Source organism: Crocodylus porosus, unplaced genomic scaffold (genome assembly GCF_001723895.1).
Source record: "Crocodylus porosus isolate Cpor-Errol unplaced genomic scaffold, CroPor_comp1, whole genome shotgun sequence".
In the NCBI taxonomy this organism is placed as follows: Eukaryota; Metazoa; Chordata; order Crocodylia; family Crocodylidae; genus Crocodylus; species Crocodylus porosus.
Genome location: NW_017728931.1, coordinates 55,439,949 through 55,461,147, shown reverse-complemented (window position 1 = coordinate 55,461,147; position 21,199 = coordinate 55,439,949). Strand labels below are relative to the sequence as shown.

The window sequence follows — 21,199 nt, the reverse complement described above, 5'->3', positions numbered from 1 at the left end:
TTAGTTTTCCCTCCTTTTTTGACTATGGTTATAAAGAAGTCTGAAAGACCACAACCCATCAGAAAGGAATCCACAGTGCTGAAAATCTGAAATCTCTGCGTTTATCTTGTGAATTATTTTTGCAAACCTAAAAGTACTAATACTGCAACACCCTTGAAAGGATCAAGGCACACCATGGCTGAAAGTCATCGCATTAGATCAGTTCATTTTTAGGCCCACGGTTTTGTGAACATTATGCTGAGGTCAAGCAGGAATGCTCTAGGGAGCAGGACCTTAGTACGCACGCACCACAACCTGCAATTTAGGTATTAGCACTGGTGTCCAATCAGCACCAAGAAAGCCAAACCACTTGATTATACAGAAGGAAGCCACAAGTCATGTGGGTGTGCGTGTAGCCCAATACCCCCTTTTATCTTAAGGCACTGCACTAGAGGGGCTGTTATGATCTTGAGTGCTAGGGCTATACAGAAGCGGAGAGGTCCTTAGCCTAAAATCAGGGAGGAGACAGGGCAGATCTGCCCCTTACAGACCAACTCAAAGCAGGAATGTGGCCAGTTCAGCAGCTTGCTGCTCACAAAAGCTTGTGCTGTGCCTCTGCTGTGGACAAGGTCTGCAAAGTGGGAGTTTACCCTCCTCTGCCTTCTATCTTGTGGCAGAAGGAGCCATGAGCCAGCCCTCACAGGCACAGGCCAGGGTTGGGGCTTGGAGGGAGCACTGAACAGGGGGCCCTCCCTTGAGCAAGGGGCCAGGGCATCAACTCCAACAAGGTCCCTCCCAGCCCTACAATTCCTATGATCCTCCAACAGGGGGGCCCAAACTTTTCAGCATGCAGGCTGGATAGGTGATGCCAGGTCCCTCCAATGGGCCCAATCCAGCTGTGGGGTGTTGCATAGCTTGACTGATTTGCCCATCCAGGGAGGAACAGAGCAGCCCTGACCCAGCCACATGGGAAAAGGGGAGAGAGGTAGCTCTGGATGAGCAGTGCAGTGGCTCCTATATACGTGTGGAGCTTCACATCAGCAAACTTGATTAATCAAGTCTGCTGAAGCACAGAAATTGATGTGCTTCAGTAGCCTCCCATGTCATGTGCGTCGGTGTCCCCATGCTGAAAACATGGTGGCGGGGTGCTTTGAAATAAGTCACGTTTGATGAGCGTTAGTTCAAAGTGCCCTGCTACCATTTTTTCTGCAAAGGTTGCCGCACGCCCCCAAATGTGCAACACGCTGGTGCTTTTCATTAAGATGGCTCAGCAATTAAAGTGCCTGTACCATCCCACAGCACATGTAAAAATGTCCTAGACACGTATGTGTGCATATGCAGGGGAAGAGAGCAGCCAGCCCCAAACCAGACACCTGCAGGGGGTCAGGCTGAAGCAGCCTGGATCCAGACACTTGGGGGGAGCAAACAGAGCAGCCCCCAATCCAGATGTGCAGGGACAGGCCCAGCCCTGCCCACCCTTGGCTGCAACAGCCTGGCCAACACTGGCACCCATGTGCTTCACTTCTGCTCTGGGCAGCCAACGGGCTCCCCTGGGCTGTAACCTCCCTCCAGAGCGGGAAACCTCACGGCACCAGCACCCGCCAAGTTACCTGATGAGGACCTCGCCCAGGTGGCCCGACAAGGCGCCGTCAATGTACTCTTCCGTGTTCGCCAGCTGGGGACACACGGACACACACACACACACACACGTGTTAGAGCCACCTCAGAGTCCCCCATCTCCCCTCAGCCCATGCGGCCGCGGGGCCCAGCCTGACCTGCATGTTCATGTAGCCATCGACAGAGACGAGGTAGCCCTTGTACTCCATGCCCCACTTCAGCTTCACCATCACGGGCTTCCCCGTCAGCCCGTTCAGGAAGGGCTTGGGGTTCAGCGGCAGGCTCTGTGGACGACAGCGGCAGTCAGCGCGGGCTCGCTGCCCCCCGGCCCCGGCCCCGGCCCCGGCCCCGGCCCCGCCCTCACCATGGCAACGCGGCGCGGCAACGGCGACGGCGCCCAACGAACAAAAAATTGCTCCTGGGCTCCACGTGAGCCCGCCGGAGGCTTGGAATGGAAGAGGCGGAAATGACATCCAACAACCACACTTCCGGGCCCAGCGTGCCGGGACCTCTCACCTTTCACCCTCCTCTCGACCCGCCCAGTCCTGGCGCCCATTGGAGCTGGGGCCCAGCGCGCCAACGGTAGGCTGCGCACTCATTGGCCACACTCCGAGGCTCCCGCGATTGGGTACCGTAATGTCCGGAGTCCTGCGCCTCTACTTTTGTAACGGGGAGAGGAGGGGAGGGGAGAGGAGCGGGCGATCCCGTGCGCAGGACAGCCCCGGGCTCGCTGGCCCCGCTCCGCGGGTGGCTGCAGGGCGCGGTGGAGAGGGGGCAGGCGCTGCCCGGGGGGCGCTGGGAGGGGGCTATGGGGCGGCTACCGCGATTTGGGGGTGGCTGTAGCCTCAGCCCGCAGCCGCTGCCTCCCGCCCCTCCGGGGCCCGGACCTGGTAGGGCAGTCGTTACGTCAGTGCCGCTTCGCAGGACCAGCACGACAGTATTAGAGCCTTGGCAGAGTGAGTGCAGAGCCCCGGGGGCGGATAGCCCTGTGTAGGCAGTGCCGGCTGATATTTTAACCTGGGTTGGCACAACTGGCAAGTAAAATTAGATCCTCAACGATTTCATGCAGTGGGTAAAGGTCCTGCTCTGGCTGGCTTCAAACCAAGTGGGCAAAGCTACCTTGGAGTGATTTCGGTGGCATTTTTTTCTTGAAATAGCGTATCTGTGTGCATGTAGAGACAGGTATAGGAGCATAAAAAAGGCTTTTGCCAGTCTAGCCTTTTCACTCAGGAAATAGGTATAAGTTGTGTGGAGTTTGCTGGTATAGCTATCCTCATGAATATTTTCCATTGTAGATGAGATCTCTGAGTTAGGAAGGAAAAAATCTCCAGGAAGGGGTGATGAGGACTGTAAAGAAATCATGGAAAGTACATTTATGGATATTTTACGTTTATCTGGAGCCATCAGTTGCTTGTGCAAATGGTGTGCAGCCTCAGTCAAGGGAGGCCCTTCAGAAATGCGGCTCTGAAAACACTGGAGGCTGCGCCAAAAAATAACGGGGCTTCCTCAATAGTCAGCTGTTGTTTCCTGCTGTTGGCAAAGGTTTGTTGTTTTATGTGCTGTTGTTTCTTTTATGTTTTGACACTAATGAGTTGGAGCTGAAATCATGCACTGGGGAACACAAAGTGATCTGTATGAAAAGTAAATGAATCCGTACGCATGTCAAAGAGGGGGAGAAATCGGGCATTGCACAGAAGGAATGTGGAAGCTGCGCTTTCACAGAGACTTCTCAATAGAAATGTGCAGCTGGCTTCGAATCACAGGAATTCCTCAAGAGTTGGTGATGTTAGCCATTTTAGAAATACAGAAGGAGACAGATGGCACAGGGACAAGAGAAGAAATTGAGAGGAGAGATCCAAACCCCCTTAGGGGACTCTGACCTAAGCCCAAAGAAAGTTCCTGAATGGTGAGGAAAATGAGGCAGGGAAATAGGAACAGAGAATTGGGTTCAGTCCTCTTGGATCTCAGGCAACCGTACCATATTATCCCATTCATAAACCGATAAGCTCCAAATGCACCTAAGCATGGATTCTTTTATCTGAAGTTGGATATTTCTTGTGCTGTCTAAAGTGACAAATGTGTGGAGCCCTTGTAAAATTTGTATGACTTTTTATTTTGACTGTCACGTGTCACTGAAGAGAAAAACAGCATACCGGACTGCCCGCAAGTTTGGAGTTGTGGGGAAAGGTGTGCTCAGACCACTGGGAGTCAGCATTCGTGCTGGGAATCTAGGACAGACAAACGGTAGCAGATCCGGAAGCAGGGCAAAGTGCAGATCTTCCCTGCTTCCTTTGGCTGTGCCACACATGCACAGTGAGCTCCAAGCTCACCAGCTGATTAGGGCAGGGTCTGGCCAGAGCACCTGCTTGTGTGCAACTCCAGAGCACAGGGAGTAAATGTTGCTGCTGTTCACTCTTTCCTTCCCCCTTCCTCACTGCTAAATTCATAGTGTTCCGCATTCTCAGTTTTTACTCATTTTTCAATGATAAATTCCCTGATTTTTTTAAGTCATTCAGTTTTTACTGATTTACACCCATTGTTCAGTTCAAATCCCTGCTAACTGGCACAAATGGCCCATACAGAACCCGCGTAAATCAAAGGAAACCTGTATACTATTTAGTATGCTGATCGTTCATACACATGTTTAAACGGTTTCTACATTTGTATTACAGCAAGAAATAGTTGTACTTGCCAGAAGTAGCATCATCTGGTGTCATAACTGTCATAACTCCCTATCGTAGTATCCATAAACAAGGATTTAAAAAAATTAAAGTCCAACCTTTGTATAACAATATTTCTTTTTCTTAAGTTTTTTGTGTAAAAATTCAGGTTTTCATAAACTGATTTTGAATTATTAGAAAAACAACAAAGAACAGCAAGGTTAGGCTAAACTTTTGTATACAAACCTACTTTTCGTGTCCCATCAAACTAATCGTTTTTCCAGAAATCCTGGTTTGCGTAGGCTCACATGGTTTTCTTAATTGTACCCTCACTCTTGTTGAGCTTCTTGCTCTCTTGGATGTAGTCCAGTTTTGAAAATAAGCATTCTGCATCCACTGATCCAGGGGGGTACACTCAAAGCTCATCATGCAACTTTACTAAAATTGGGAAGTGTGTCTTGGGTATTCCAACAAGCCAGCACATCCAGTTCCACATTGTCATAGATGGGCATGTTCATGTAGGTAGTGTATTCACTTTTAAGATGCAAAATTTCATTTTTGGTGGCAAATGGTTGAAACACTCTGGCATAGTGGTCATAGTCTGCTGCAAAATTCACCTTGAGGTAGGGGTTCAACACCTGGATGACAGTCCAAAAACAATCTTTGGTGCCGAACACTTTGTGGTTTAAATTACACGTTACAGTTGCCTTTCATTTTTTGCAGAGAACAGTGTTGACATCTTTGAAAGCTTTTTTGGTTCTTTCATGTTCCACAGTCAGAAGGATTTTAAGAAACAATTGTGTTTTCTCGCCATACGTTTTTGTTGCAGCTTTTGTGTTCAATTCAGATGATATTTTGTTTGTTAGTATGTGGTGAACATCTGTATTAGAAAATGTTGTGTTGACGGGAACAGGGGAGAACTCCATTGCTTTTTGCATTTCAGACAGAGAATCCAACTTCTCAATAATGAACAAGACCTTGGTGCACAGAATCTGGTGGTCACTGAGATTATTTGCCTGTCTCTTCAGAGTTTCTGCTTTAGTGCCGACAAATTCAGGGTGATCTAAAATATGCATTAGCACAGTCCATGTCTTATTTACATGACATGCAGCCAGGTAGAAACCCATTTGCCGAAGCAGCACAACAGGAGTTGGTAATCAGCAGTCAAGTCTGCAGTTGTCTTGCACTTTATAAAACAAAGCCTTCAGCTTGTTTACATGTTTGAAAACAGCCCCAAGTCCAGCGACAAGAGATTCCACATCTCTCATTTCTTCAACAGCTGTGGCTGATGATAACACAACATGAATTGAGCGAGACAAGTAACTTGTAATAGTGATTGAGTTTTGTCTCCCGTGAAAACTTAGCCATATAGGAGGCAGAATCTGTGTTAGTGGTGGCCACATTTCCCTAAGTCAGTTGGTACATGTTTAACCATTGGTGATGTGTAGGGGCTGCGCGGAGCTGCACGTGCACCCCCTGAGCATGACAGTGTACCCCCTACGAAAAGGCACCGCTGACACTGCTGGTGGCGCCTGTGGGTGGTCACCGCTCACCACTCCTGCAGCTAACACTGCTGGTGGCATCTAAACTGGTGGTCCGCAATTGCCGCTGGCCGCTGCTGAAGCTGCAGGTGGCATCTGTGGGTGGTCGCCAACCACTGGTCAGTGCTCACCATCCCCTGCCACTGACAGTGCCACAGCTGCCTGCAGCAGCTCCACACTTACCGCTGCCACACTCCCACCGCTGACAGTGCCACTGCCGCCTGCCGGAACTCACCATGCCCCCCCAGCCACCAGGGGCATGTGGCATTCATGTCTCTAACATTGCATTTATTGTTGCATGGATGCTTGGGGTATCAGTAAAAGGGATAAATGTCACATCTGCACAAAATGGTGGCGGTTTTATGGCTTTGAAATCAAAAAATGAAAACAAAAGGTTGAGAATTGGGCGGTCCAACACATCAGGGGATTCATCAAAAATCAAACTGGACACCACATTCCACTAATTCTTTCAATCACTTTAGATACTAGAGCTTCATCATTTTCTCTGAGATACTTATGTGTGAAGTTGTCTGCGTTAGGAAGAGTTTTTGCTGCTGGACAGTATTGCCACACAGTCACCCATTGGTTCCTCCTCAAGAAACTGGTTGCCCAGCAAGGCATACAGTACTCACAAATTCATTAACACAGTCGTGTTGGGTTCTTTCTTGCATTAATGCCCTGTTAAAGGCTGAAGATATGGCCTGTTTATCCCTAATCTTCCATTCTTTTTTAAATTTTAATGTGTTACTTGCTTTCTGCATTTTCATTTATCCTGTTGGCATGAGAACTGACTTCAGTGCCGCAGTACTTGCAGTGCAATGCATCTGTTGAGCCTGGACAAATTAGGATCCTAATTACTGCTATGCTGAAATAGCAGCTGCAGGGTCCGGTCAACAAAAGGGTGGAACTTCGCCCCTTAGACCACTTACAACCTAACCTCCCATATCTAATCACCAGTAAAATGCACCGGAGAATTAATTGAGGACTAAATTGACTAATTAACCAATCACTCCACAGAACCACAGGTGTTATAGTTCATTAATAAGATGGTTTATTTAGAATAACCTTACACAAATATCACAGATGTTAAAACACTTATGAGCACCAGTAACACCAGTGGAATAGGGAGTTATATTTCAACAGCCAATAGAATGGAGCCCAAAAGGCTATAAAGGAACAAAACCTCTGGTGTAGATCCAACATGAGGAACAACTGAAAACCTCACGGAACTGCGAGAGGGAGAGACAGGATAGGGTAATACAGTAATAGGACAGGGAGGCTGCTACACCTGCGCACTGCATACGCAGTGGGGAATACTGAGAAGCTGACTTCTTCCTGTCCTGAGAGTAGTCCTGTGGTAGAGGACATATCCTCACATATCCTCAGGCCATGGCGACTGGGCTGAAACTCCATGCTCCTGGCATTCAGTTTGACTGAGGACCAAACACTCACAGATACTTGCTCCTGATTTACGACAATTAACTGACTAAAACCACCCAGGAACCTTCATCCTCTAATTGGACATCACACATACCACCCAAACCTCAGAACATATCATACGCGCACACACATGACACACTAAAAAAAAACCCCATGAGCTATCAATCACCACCCTTTTATAGTCCTGGTGCTCATGGCCCCATTCAAGTAGAGCACATGGCACCATTTCTGCACACAACACTATGTTATGGGTAGGGTCTCAGGTGGTGACAGTCCTCTAAAGAATGGGTCATGCAAAGGTCAAAGCATGACCCACTTTGCAACATCTCTATACAGACCATGACACAGCTCTCACCTTTGCCTCTACACATGCCCCTCTTCACCTTCCTGTTTACTCTTTGAAAACTTCTAAACACTGGTTTTCATGGACATATTCACATAGAGATTTATGTATTCTACTCACCTTTTACTTTTTTCCCCCTGTGTATAGCAGCCCCATTTCATAAAAATAAATACAGTAAAATCCCTGTTATCTGGGATTTTATTAACCAGAAAACTCTATTAACCGGAAATTCAGTGGCAGGGAGCACATGGTGCCTGCCTTTCTTCCCTGGCTGCATTCTCACCTCTCCCCCCTGCTGCAGCAGCCTGCTGCTGGGCTGCCCTGGTATTTGGGCAGAGTGGGGTGTGGTGCATGGCTGGATGTGGAGGGGTGGGAACCCGGTCCCGAGACTGGCACTGGTATTGACACCTACCCCCCACCCAGGGTCAGAGTTGGGAGCCCCACACCCCCAAGTAGCGACTGCAACCCGGTGGGCCTGTGTGGAATGGCTGGGTACAGCGCCCACCACAGGGAGTGAGGTCAGGCTCTCCCGCTGGCTCCCCCACCCCCCGGGCTCACAGCTCCCAGCACCTGGGGCAGGGCTGAAGCCAGAGCTAGCTGGGGGAGCTATCAGTGAGTACAGGGAGGGTGGGGGGAGGAGACGCAGCTCTTGTTGCTATACACCTCCCAGAAAGGCTGTGGGCTGGGGGGCTGTGCCAAGCTCTTCCTGGGGGGGTGCATGCCCCCAGATCTGTGCATGGGATGAGAGTCAGCTGCTGTTGCAGGCTTGGGCTGGCAGCGACATCAGGCCCTTCCCTGTGCTCCAGGTGGGTGGCAGCCTGCTCTTGTCCCGTGCGCAGATCTGGGGGCCTGCAACCCTCGGGAGGGCTGCTGGGCTACACCAGGAGCACTGGGAAGAGACTGGTGTCTCATTCCATGCATAGATCTTGGGGCAGCCCCCCCAGGAAGAGGCTGGTATAGCCACAGCCCTCCCAGGGGGCTTGTAGCAGCAAGAGCCATGCTCCCCCCCACCCCTGCACCCTCTGACAGCTCCCCCTGCTTTGCTCCCTGCTGCAGCCCCAGAAGTGGCTGACAGGCCACACTGCACCCCTCCCCCTGCCCTGTCTCTAGTCCCAGCCTTCCTCCCTCCCTCACCTGTAGGCAGACTGCCTATCTTGTATGCATACCACCCCAGCCTCTGGCTTCTTTACTTTTCATTCCATCCAGGAAGAGCACACATCAACTGTTAAAACTTCCTCAGCCTGACGAAGGGTTTTTGGACCTGAAAGCTTGTTTAAATTTTTTTTTTCCAACTATTTAAATTGGTCTAATAAAAAATACCAGATTCACCCAAAGAACTTTGTCTGCCTATGTCTTTAGACCAACACAGCTACAACCTACAGCCCTCAGATATCAAAGACTTACCCTGTAAGACTGCTGTACATATTGTGGTATGTGACTCATTTCCAGCCATAGTTAACATGTATTTTATTTTTTCTATATGAGTGCTTTCTTTCCCTTTTTCTGATAACTTTTTATTTCAGTTTTGAACAGCACCTTCAATCAAACAATGTATATAATTTATTTAGTTTCAGTTTAACAATTTATAGAAGTTTCTTTTCCTGAAATAACAGAATAAGATTTGACCCTTTTTCTCTAATAAGCATTTTTTACCCAAGGTGCAACCAACATATTATAATATCTTATAGTATTATGAGATCCCTGATGACCTCTTTGACTAGTATGCATATAGCTCATTTTTAGCACTGTATCAGTATAGGAGTGTCATTAGTCTTTCCTGACTCTCCCTCCTTGCTAATTTCCACTTTAGCAAGTTACTCTGCAGAGAGTGAAAAGGGCTAAAAGAGTAAGTAGGAGAAGACTAGAATGATCCTCAGAACTGACCAGTACACATTTCCATTCCTCTCCCCAGCTGCAATCTGAAACCTACTCATGAATACAGAGAAGACTATACAACCATAAGAGTATATGATGGAAGGACCTAGGAGTAGGTCTACACTGCATGCTGTAGTTAGTTCAGTGTAGTAATACCTGAGCTAAATGAGCTAGCTTAAACAACAGAAGTATTCATGTCATGACAGCAGGGAGCTTCACCCAGGCCATAATAAATCCAGCTTCTCAGCCCCATGCTACCATGGCTAGATGGCTTGCAGGACCTATGTTTATTTAAAGAACTAGCTTGAATAGGTCTATGCTTCACTATAATGAGCAATGTAGGGATGGTGTAAAGAGCTTGGCTGGTTTAGTCCAGAAAAACAAATGCTAAGAGGGAATCTGCTCTTTATAAAGATGGTGGGATGTGCGTGGAATAAAAGAGCGAAAAGAGCTAAAGCAGCAGTTCCCAAACTCTGACAGATTGCACACTACCAATTTAAAATGATACAACCTTAAGTACCACCAGCAAACTTTTGTCATATAAAGTAATTATAATAAAACTCTTGATACATACCACTAACAGGTTGTCTGTCTACCACTAGTGGTACCCATACCACAGATTGGGAACTGCTGAGTTAAAAGGACAACGTTGGCACAAGAACAAATGAGTATAAAGTGGCCATAAAAGTATACTACACTACAGAGAGCTTAGATTTAAAGTTACTGTATTCTGTTTGCCAAACAATCAATAGCTGTTTAAACTGTTATCCATATACTAGTGAATTGCCCATCAAGAATGATGGATGAATTTCAGATAACTAAAACAAACAGATGTTAGGGCTGTGCGAAGTTTCAGTTGCTGATTTGATTTGGCAGAGATTTGGTGGCCAAATCTCTGAATCCAAATCGAATCAAGAGACCCTTTAATCCCTCCGCATCGAATCAGAACCCTCCAAGTCAATTCAGAGAGATTTGGAGAGATTCAATGATTCGGACATAGACACAGCTTTAAATGTTTTTTCTACATACCTCAAGGTACCAGGCAGTTCATGAATGCTGATACTGGGGTAGATGGAGCATCCCACGGGAGTGCGGGGAGGTCCCCAGCGTGCCCAGCAGTGGATCAGAAGCACTCCCGATCCACTTCCGGGTCTGCCAGGGAGCACGCTTGGTGCCCCCCGCCCCGGCTTGGTGACTGGTGCCTCCTGGGTCTGGGGTGGTAGCCGGGGTCCCCATGCACTGATCGCCAAGCCAGAGGGGTGTGGGGGAGGGGAAGGGGTCCACGCTTCTGTGGGGCTCTCCATCCGCCCCATCATCTCAGCATTCACAAGCCATGCCTGGTACCTCGAGGTATGTAGGAAAAAACAGTTAAAGCTGTGTCTATGACCAATTGACTCTTCGGATTCAGCCGAATCAAGTCAGGGACAGTGATCTGAATCAACGAATTGAATCACTGTCCCCAATTTGGCCCAAATCCGAATCAAATATGGCCTGTTTCGCACATCCTTAATAGATTTTACTTTTTATATTTATTAAATAAATATTTATAAAAAACAAAATAGGCGGAACATTTGAAGATACCAGTCTCTTCCTGGACTTGATTGTTTTCCCTTTACCTGTTTTGGGAGCTGTGAATAAGAACAATTTATCAGGCTCAAGTAGCTTTATTTCATGTGCCAATTCTTTAGAGAGTAGATGATACAGTGGACCTCAGTTCTTCTGGTCTGCTAGTGGTTTCCATAAGTGCAAGTGGGGTCTATATTGACAACCCTACATTCAGCAGCCCCTCAGAAGACATCCCTTCATGGCCATGAAATACTATCAAGAAAACAGAAATTGATTTTTGTTAGGTTGTCTTTTGTGCGTGTGTGTTAGGTCAAAATTAATGCTTGATGAGTGGAAAATATGCTTGTATGATTGATGCTGAAGGAAAAATAATAGTCTATCCAAATGAAAAAAACAGAACCTCTATAATACTATCAAGGTGAAGAAGACCTCAGGTTATGTGCTTCCAAGGTATAAATCAGGCACATGAAACCTGCCTGAGCAAAGCTGTAATGTATGTATTAAGTGTTATTCTCTGTGGCTGCTATTTTTCTTTATTCATTTTTCTTTTGCTATGGGCCTAGTGCCCATGTATATGGAAAACATGCACTTCACTAAGGCTACAGACTGAGCAATAGTATATGTGCCCATTTCCAGACCTGGATTTGAACGTAGTGACAGGACATGAGAAGAAGACTTTTGGAAATACGTATCATCACTCGGTATATTTAGAATGCAAATGTACCGTACTTGATATACTTAACAGTGGCCACAACACGTTCAAGGGGAGACTGCCACTAAACTCATGCATGGGGACCTGAAAAGGGGAGAACTGTATGGTGCTGAAAAAAAACAAAACGTATCCATGACATCAAATTAAGGTCTTAAATGTGAGATGTAGTATATATATCTGCTATAGTCTTTACAATATTTTTTTTCTTTTTGATACTCTCTTTGTTCTAATATTGATATTTAACATAACTTGGTTACTAACAATTTCATTTCAGATACCAAAAAATCTGGAATTCAGCTACGGCTTAGAGACCAGTGATTACATGCACAATGGTGAACAGATTAACCATTTATTTGCAGGTATCAAGGCTGTCACTCAAGCTGGCAGCACCTCAGAAAAAACCAAAGCTTATAAAAAATTGTCTGGATTGGAAATGACAGCCATGCATGCATGAATGCATTTGTATGGCTGGAAGATTGTTGAAGTGTGAAGTGAAGAATTTTTTTTATCATAATTACTGTATTTCATAAGGGAACACTGACCTGCTACATGATAAGTATGAGTGGAAAAAGAAAGAAATTTCATTCTCCTATCATCTTTGTCTCCTAAAGATCGCCATATTTGAACAAAACTTATTTATCTAATTCCTTCTGCATTTATGTAGACATTTACTGTACTCTGTGTAAGTGAAGCAGAGTAGTTTTTTGAGAGACTAATTAGAAGCTGCATGCTAGGAAATCTTTTTGTGATCGTACCACCATAACAAATTGATCTGTCTTTACCAATGTGTGTTTCACTTAATGGGTTTTTAAAAATGAATTTCCCACATTGTTAGTGAGGGGATTTAGAGCATAAATGTGGCATATTTTTGCTTCTCAAACATCAAAAATAAAATATTTAAATGTAAATATTTTTGAGAAATCATAGGTAATTTCCTTGGTGACTGGTTTCTACTTCTAGGACTTTATACTGATACTCAGCATGAGAACATGAACGTGCCAATTAATACCAACTAAGGTGCTCCTATGTGGGTAAGGACAAAGTGCATAGTATATCTGTCTGACTCTCAGCAGCATTATAGCCTCCTAAACCACCCAAATTAATCTATGCTACATTTATTTTCAGGCATGGAACTAACTTTACTGTGGAACGAGTAGGAGGCCAAAGGAGTATAAAATGTAGTTCAATGTTTTTATAATATCAGCTGTTTGAGAGGCTGGATGGGTCAAGGGTTGCAGCATGGAAAACAGACCTAAAGAAAACAAGAATAAGCAGCCCCAAGTTAGTACAAACCACTCTCAGGTGATTTCTTTCTACAGGACTACATAAGGCAACTGTATTTTTTATCATTGGCATTCTTGATATTGATGAATGCTACACTGAGAAGGGAGATTAACATTAAGGTTTCAATACACTACACTCTAAAGTAGCTAACAGGCTCTTTCTTAAGATTTCTGGGTGTTGACTTTATTTGGGTGATGCAAGACTCTTGTAAAATGGAAAACTAAATACTAATTTAATGCATGTTTCAAAAGCAATCTCTCTACCTAATGTAGTAGGCAGATAGGTTGTTTTATAATGAAGGATGTCTGATCTTCCCACCTACATAAAATCAGATGATGCAGACTAGCAATCTGTAATTGTTTACATGGTAATCTAGGACACTAAGCATGGGCCTGAGAGTACAGAGATTTGGGTCCTGGTTGCACTCCTTGCCACTGGCTTGGCAAGTGGCCTCAGGCAAATTTTATAAGCATTTGGGCTCAACTTCTGTATCTGTGAAACAGAAACACTGGTGATGTTATTCCATTAGTAGGCATTGATGTCCTCAGGCAAGCTTGGAACAGACATTGTACAAACACAGCAAGAGACAACTGCTTTCATGAAGAGATCCGAAGACAAAGGCAGGGAAAAAGGAAGCAGCATTAATCCCATTTTACAGATGGGGAACTGAGGACAGGAGGATAACAGCATTTACTGCTCTGCTTCCCTTACAGAAGGCATTGCAAGGACTTACTGATTTGTGTAGGTCAAGCTCTGTAAACATATAAAGCCCCATGGTACACAAAATAGTCTTCCTGTCTGTGGGCAGGCAGAAATGGGATGTTGAAATGCCTGTGTTCCAAGACTGCATGTAAATAGGTCAGAGATATGGTAGATACGCAACTGTCAGCTCCAATTAGTTATTGTGATGACCTACTGTACTTCCGCTCCATAGGTATTATAAATGCTGTTCTGCCCATGAATTAGGCCTTGGTGAGAAGCTGAATTTAAGCCTACTATTGTATTAGAATGTCCACTCTGTTTTGCCACACTATAGACATACAGGCAGGCAGAACACCCTCCTAAGGCTCATTAGGGGAAATCTCACTGAGCTTTCCGTGAACCCAGAGAGCTCTCTTGAATGGTAGTCCCTGGTGCATGCTCGCAGGGTAGGCATGTTCCCACAGCACCCTGCTGATCCCATGTGAACAGATTCTCAGCTCCCTGCTGACTGGAGAATGTATTGCTTACCCCATCCTCACCCGCCACTGACAGCCTTCATAATAATAACCTGCTTGGTAGACAAGTGACATAGCAGAAATTCTGACAACTCATTAGACTACGATACAGTCAATTCCTGCCAAGCGTTGCCATTATCAATTTAACGTGACTTAAATAATACGGGACAACAAGATTTGAGGCAGTGGAGGGGTGAATGACAGAGAACTAACACTGCTCAGCAATCCCTTTCTCTTGGAGGAGAGTTACTACATATGGTGATTCAGTGAAGAATACATGAGAAGAAAAACTGCCAGTATGACAAAATGCATAGGAGAAAAAAAAAGGAAACCAGTAGAGGGTTGTATGATACTATAATAAAATCATAGTCATTCAAAAAGATGCGAGGGCACTAGACATACATACCCACAAACACCCACCAACACACACACACTGTCTGCCATTAAGCTAACTGAATCCAATTTTAAGGTTCTGGGTCTAATTTACATTTATATTGTGTATGTTTTCTCTGTCTCTTTAGGTCAGGAATTGTGGTCAAAGTGAAAATAAGAAGAAAAAGAAACTGGGACTTGTCTGATCACTGCAGTAATACAATGGGGGCTCATCTGGTCCTACAGGCCCATGTTTTAAAATGCTGCATTGAGCTAAATTAGGACTTTCAGCCGAGCCCAGAGCAGTATTGTGAGGTGGTGTCTAATAAGACACACCATCCCTGGAGTGGTGCTTGGAGACATTTGTGAGTCAGAAACATTTCCTCTTGAGTCACAATTCTTCCTCCACTTCTCCCCTTGCTCTGCAAGCTGGGGGTAGTAATTTTCAGCTAAGGGGCAGCGGGGGGCAGGGAGAGGAGGATTGAGGCCCCTATAGGGAGGGAGGGAGTTGGGCAGGGCTGGAGCTGCTGCCCAGCCAGGTGGTGCATAGGGCTTGTGGCCAGGGGCCACAATGCATGGCTGCTGGGCCCCAGTGGAGAATGAGATGGGGCTATGGGCTGGGGGGGGAGCAGCTCCATGCCTCTGCACACACTCCAGGGGGAAGCAGGGACATATGTCCCCCAGATCTGTGCATGGGGCAGGGGCAAGTGTGAGCTGCCTGCTGCAGGCTTGGGTTTCCCACCCTGCTGCCCTCCCTTGGGGCCTCCACAGCCTGGTGGTTGGGACCTGGTGCGGCAGGGCAGAGCAAGGTTAGGCAGGGAAGTTCCTTGCTGCTGCAAGCCCCGTGCCACCCTGTCAATGCACCTCCTGCCTGCCCAGCAGCAGTGGGAATGGTGATGCAGGGTTGTGTCCCTTGCTGCTGCTGGGCAGGCAGGGGGTATCTCAACATGGCAGCGTGGGGCTTGCAGTGGCAAGGAGGTTCTCTGCCTGGCTCCATTCTGCCCTGCTGCTTTGGGTCCTGCCTGCTGCGCCCCAGAGGCCCCAGGGGAGGGCAGCAGGGCAGGGAGCCCTGAGCCCACAGCAGGCAGCCTGCACCCACTCTGAGCACAGATCTGGCGGGCACATGCCTCTCTGCCCCCCTCAGAGTGCATGCAGTGGCAGGGAGCTGCTCCCCACCACACTCAAGTCCACAGCTGGCAGCCCACAACTGCTTACCCCATGAGTCTGCTCCAGCCATGATGCCTGTAGGTGAGGGGGAGCCAGGCTCTGCACTCTGCTCCCCACTCAGGCTGTGGCAGCCAGGGCTCAGGCATTGCTGGTGGGGAGCAAAGGGCTGTAGACATGGGTCCCTGGCCCCTTAGCCTTGGCAGCTGGGGGTCCCCTCTAGAAGGGATGGTGGGGGCAGGGAGCTGTGGTTGGGGCAGGGGTGGGCATTTATTTTGGGTTTACTGAGTTTTGGCAAGCTGTTGAGGGCCACATGGGTAGCCTGTCCCCTGACAGTTGCCCTGCCTTCTGGTCACTATCTTGTGACCAGAAGTCCCACCCCCTAGCCCCTAACCTTTGCCACCAGAAGTCCCTCCACTTGCCCTGGAAATACTCCTTTCAGCAAGGGGTTTTGCCACCTCAGAACCAGAAAAATACCAAATTATATTCTAAAAAGTGAACATCTACAACATTCATTAATTTGATTTCAAAGAATATTTTTGTCCTGATTTACATGTTTGTTGTGTAGTGTACATAGAGGTGATAGCACAGTAGCTTAAAATGAAGTCTTACGCTTGTATATTTTGTGAGGAAGAGGGGGAAGAATAGGGGTGGATACAAGATTGTGGAGGGCTGTGGGTGTGCAGGTATGTGGGGCATGGGGGAGGGTGTGGGTGTGGGTGTGGATGTGTCTGTGGGGGGTGTGGGGTGAAGGAGCATGTGGGTGGGTGTGTGGATATTTGGGGTGTGGGTGGGTATGGGGTTTATGGGGGGCTATGTAAAGGGGAGGCTGGCTGGGGTGTGTGAGGGGTTTTGGAGGTCTGTGCATATGGCAGTGCAAGGGGGGTGTGGGTGGATGTGTATGGTGGGGTCTGCATGTGGGACTTGCCCTATGAACACACACACGCAAAGTCTCTCCCTCCCTCATTGCTTTCTCTATCTCTCCCCCTCCCTCATTGCAGGGACATGCATGCATGCACACAGACATCATAAAAAAACCCAAATCAATTACCAAAATGTATAGGTATTTAGAATTTATTTTATTGTAGGGATTGAGGCACTGGTAGACTTCCAAATTGCTTTAAAATTGTAAATATATGAATAAAACATTGTGTTCAATTGACACCTATATATATAGTGGTATTTAACTTTAATTGAAATTTTTAACGTACAATTTTTAATCAGAGAAAACCAAGATCCCTGGTAATAATATATTTTGTTTTCTACCAGTTTTGACACATACAAGAGTGCAATGGCTTCATTGTTAAATAAGCAAGCAGACAGACTCTTGTTAATACTGCAAACATTTGTAATATTACATACTTATCTCAGCAGAAATCGGTGACCTAAATTCATCTTTTCTGCATCACTGAAACCACCTTTATTTCCACTGCAGCTCTAGGTTTTCCACTGAAAATGCAGGCCACTTTATTTATGTCCCTAAACGTGAAGTTAAGTGCCTAAGTCTAGGTTCCCAGCATAGAAGTTATGGGCTTGTAGAAAAATATTCAGATGTAATAATGTAATAATTTCCATATTACTGTATTCTGTTACATATTGTGTTGCAAAATCAGCAGCTTTAAAAAAAAAACCCCAAAACCCCAACAGCTATTTAGGAATATCAAAGCAGATATTTTGAATCTCCTTTGCAAGAAAATAAATCCTTTATTTTGGGGATATAATAGTCTTCCTCAGTGTGGTTTTCTGTAGTGTTCCAGCAAGTCTAGATCACAGGGAAGTGATCAAAGTTTGCTGTAAATTTGTTTTTAAAAAAAACTTTGAAAGTGGCCACTGGGAATTTCTGACTTTCAGAGAAATATAAACCATGTCTACATATGATTTAAACCAACAGCCTGCGATCAAAATTGTTCAGGCTTGTTAGGCTAGCTTTAAAGAAGGGAAAGATAACTTTAATTACTGTATCCCCAGCTGTACAGTATAAACTTACCACTCCTAGATTATTCAGTGCACAGGTGACCTCCAACAGCTGATGTATTAGAAAAGGGCCATCCAACTTCCAAGTGGCTGGGAGTATACAGTCTACACAACATTCTGCAAAGCTACAGTATGGTATAGTTTCTTTCTTATACATACTGTCTTATTGGCAGGACTTGAACTGTGGAGATACACAAATATTCCAAATGCACTACCAATCTCCCATTGTCACTGGAGGAAGACTTCATAGTTGATCATGGGTAAAAAGAAAGCTTCTGAGATGTCTTAATCTCTTAATTAATAAGCTGAAAAGAGACAAACATGTTTATGGAATTTGCAGGTGATGCTAAATTATGACATGTTACAAACCTCAGTAAACAGAGGTTTACATCAGGTGTAGAGGCTATAAGGATGGATAGGAAATAATGAAATGCAGTTCAGTTCAGGGAAAGGGCAGTTTATCTGGAGAAGATTAAGGAAAACCTAATGACCATTTCTTGGGTGACATGTCTTGGTACCCACCAATAGTGATATCTGACAATACAGCTAGTGGAAGTAGCCTGTTATTAAAAAAAAATCAACGTCTAAAATTCATTTAGGATGAATTGTGGATTCAACTGTACAAAAGTGACCGAACATTATAAAATATTCCAGTCATCTATAACAATAAATGTTTATAGAAAAAGCCACAAAAGGGAAACAGGGAAGCTGAATTAATCCAAACAAAAAGGCTGACTGATATATCCCAAGGACTGTGTTAAATTCTTGTACACTAAACAATAGAAGAAGTCAATGACCTCTAGTGGTATGACAAAAGTTAGGCCTACTTAGTGATCAAAATAATGAGCAGATAGGTGATTATGCAGTCTTTAAAGGAAGGAGGTTATGTGAGGAGTGAGTGACTGAAGAATTCCTGGATAGAAAGGGGGAAAATCTGTCTTTCTTTTGTGCATCTCAAGAATCACTACTTCATGATGATACCTAGCTTGCAGTGCAAGTTGTAGGGATACCTCACTATCCCTACAGTATTCCCAAGGACCCCAGCCTGAGGCACATGAAACCTTGCTCTTCTCCTTCTCCATCTTCCTGTTATCCCAGATTTATCTCTCTTTCTCTTTCTTTTAGCTTTTTACTTAATGCTGAGACCAGTTGCACTTCACAGGACTAGTATAAAATGAGATGTTCTATCCAGGTATCCATAGCCACATGATGTCCTAGAAGAACGAAATGAACAAACTGTCCAGAGCAGCAAAACTACTATTCCAGTTTCAGCAGGATCTTGTTCTGAGTTTTGTGTGTCTTCATCAATAAACTTACAGGTTTTGGCATGAATTTTCTTGTGCTTTTGACATGATACTGAGCAGGCCAAGGTCTCTTTGTTGAAAATCCCAAACTACCAAAACTTGTTTAACTGATCAGTGCTGCAGTGACAGGGTCATATTAACCTTTTTGACTTTCTGGGACCATTTATTGCTTCAAAACACAGCAGGCCACTGATTTAAGAGGATCCATCTGTGGTGTATAAAGGAGCAAAGACAATTTTCCATTGTTATGACCAGGTCACAAAAACCTTGGATGCAGGTATCATAGTGGACATAGTCTTTCTGGACTTTAGGAAGGCCTTCGACACTGTTTCTCACCCCATACTCATTAAAAAATTAGGCAACTGTGGTGTCGACACCTACACGGTCAGATGGGTCACAAATTGGCTGGAGGGCTGCACCCAGAAAGTGGTGGTGGACAGGTCATTTTTGACCTGAAGCGATATGGGCAGTGGGGTTCCCCAGGGCTCGGTCCTCAGGTCTGTATTCAATATCTTCATCAGCGATTTGGACAAAAGGGTGAAAAGCACCTTGTTCAAGTTTGCAGATGACACTAAGATGTGGGGAGAAGTGAGCACGCTAGAAGAGATGGACAGGCTACAATTAGATCTGGACAGGTTACAGAGGTGGGCAGATGAGAATAGGATGGGTTTCAACACCTTGCACCTGGGGAGGAAGTACCAGCAGCATACCTATAGGCTGGGGAACTCCCTTCTTGTCAGCACAGAGGCAGAGAAGGATCTTGGAATCACTATTGATTCCAAGATGAACATGGGCTGCCAATGTGGGGACACGGTTAGGAAGGCTAACCGCACCTTGTCATGCATCCATAGATACACCATGAGCAGGTGATCCTCCCCCTCTATGCGACATTGGTCAGGCTTCAGTTGGAGTTCTGCGTCCAGTTCTGGGCGCAGCACTTCAGGAGGGATGAGGACAACATGAAGAGGGTCCAGAGGAGGGCCACTCACATGACTGGGGGCAGCAGGGTAGGCCCTACAAGGAGAAGCTACAGGATCGGAACCTGTTCAGCCTCCATAAGAGAAAGCTAAGAGGCGATCTGGTGGCCATTTACAAACTAGCCAAGGGGGACCAGCAGGCAATGGGAGAGTCCCTGTTCCCCTGAGCACCAGCGGGCGTAACAAGCAATAATTGCCATAAGTTGACTGACAGTAGATTCAGGCTAGATACCAGGAAGCACTTCTTCACAGTCAGGGCAGCTAGGATCTGGAAGTGGTGCTCGCCCCTACCCTGGGGGTCTTCAAAAGGAGGCTAGACAGCCACCTAGCCGGGGTCATTTGACCCCAGCATCCTTTCCTGCCCATGGCAGGGGGTTGGACTTGATGATCTGCTCAGGTCCCTTCTGACCCTACCAACTATGAAGCTATGAAACTATGAGTGGAAAAGGACCCTACTTTAAGACCTTTGGGAACACTGGATCTGGAAGGTGCAAAGATTGATATACCCTTCTGCAACCCTTAGTTTGCCCTTCAGTGGTAGGGAATCTGATTCATCCAGCTGAAGGTTGGAATCTGGGAAATAATAAAGCCAAGAGAAGCTTGGTGTCAGGGTGGACAGCTATAGTTAAATGACCAGATTGTGATACAGCTTCAAATGCATGTGTGAGCGCTGATCTGTCCTAAGGCTTGAAACAACAGAGTGGAGAGACAGCCAGTCTCACCTGCTAAGGCAGTAGAGCTACATAAACCATTGACATCCTTCCCAGAGCTAAAACTTACCATGGCATTCACCATTATGAAGGATGGCAATCCAAGGTCTGCAATACTTATGATCTGTTTTGCTCACGTCTTCACCTCAGTCCCAAAGCAGAAACCTTTTGATAGAGTCTACAATAAACCCCAGTGAACATAACCAAATGTACTTATGGAAAAAAAACAATATTGCAGATGACTGTAAGAAGATAAAGGAGTAGTTCATAGTTTCTAGGGTCGGAAGGGATCTGAGCAGATCATCGAGTCCGACCCCCTGCCATGGCAGGAAAGAGTAATGGGGTCGAATGACCCCAGCAAGGTGTACATCTGGCCTCCTCTTAAAGACCCCCAGGGTAGGAGCCAGCACCACTTCTCTTGGAAGTTGGTTCCAGATCCTAGCCGCCCTGACTGTGAAGTAGCA

The 21,199-nt window shown here is 46.0% G+C and overlaps 1 protein-coding gene across 1 annotated transcript; it reads right to left on the bottom strand.

Moving 5' to 3' along the window:
• Positions 1-1,552: 1,552 nt before the first annotated feature.
• Positions 1,553-2,115, bottom strand: SNRPF (small nuclear ribonucleoprotein polypeptide F). Its single transcript, XM_019544013.1, has 3 exons — positions 1,961-2,115; positions 1,755-1,880; positions 1,553-1,654 (listed from the first exon to the last, which is right to left on the bottom strand). The coding sequence occupies exons 1-3, from the start codon at positions 1,961-1,963 to the stop codon at positions 1,586-1,588; spliced, it is 198 nt and encodes a 65-aa protein (XP_019399558.1). The 5' UTR covers positions 1,964-2,115; the 3' UTR covers positions 1,553-1,585.
• Positions 2,116-21,199: the final 19,084 nt, after the last annotated feature.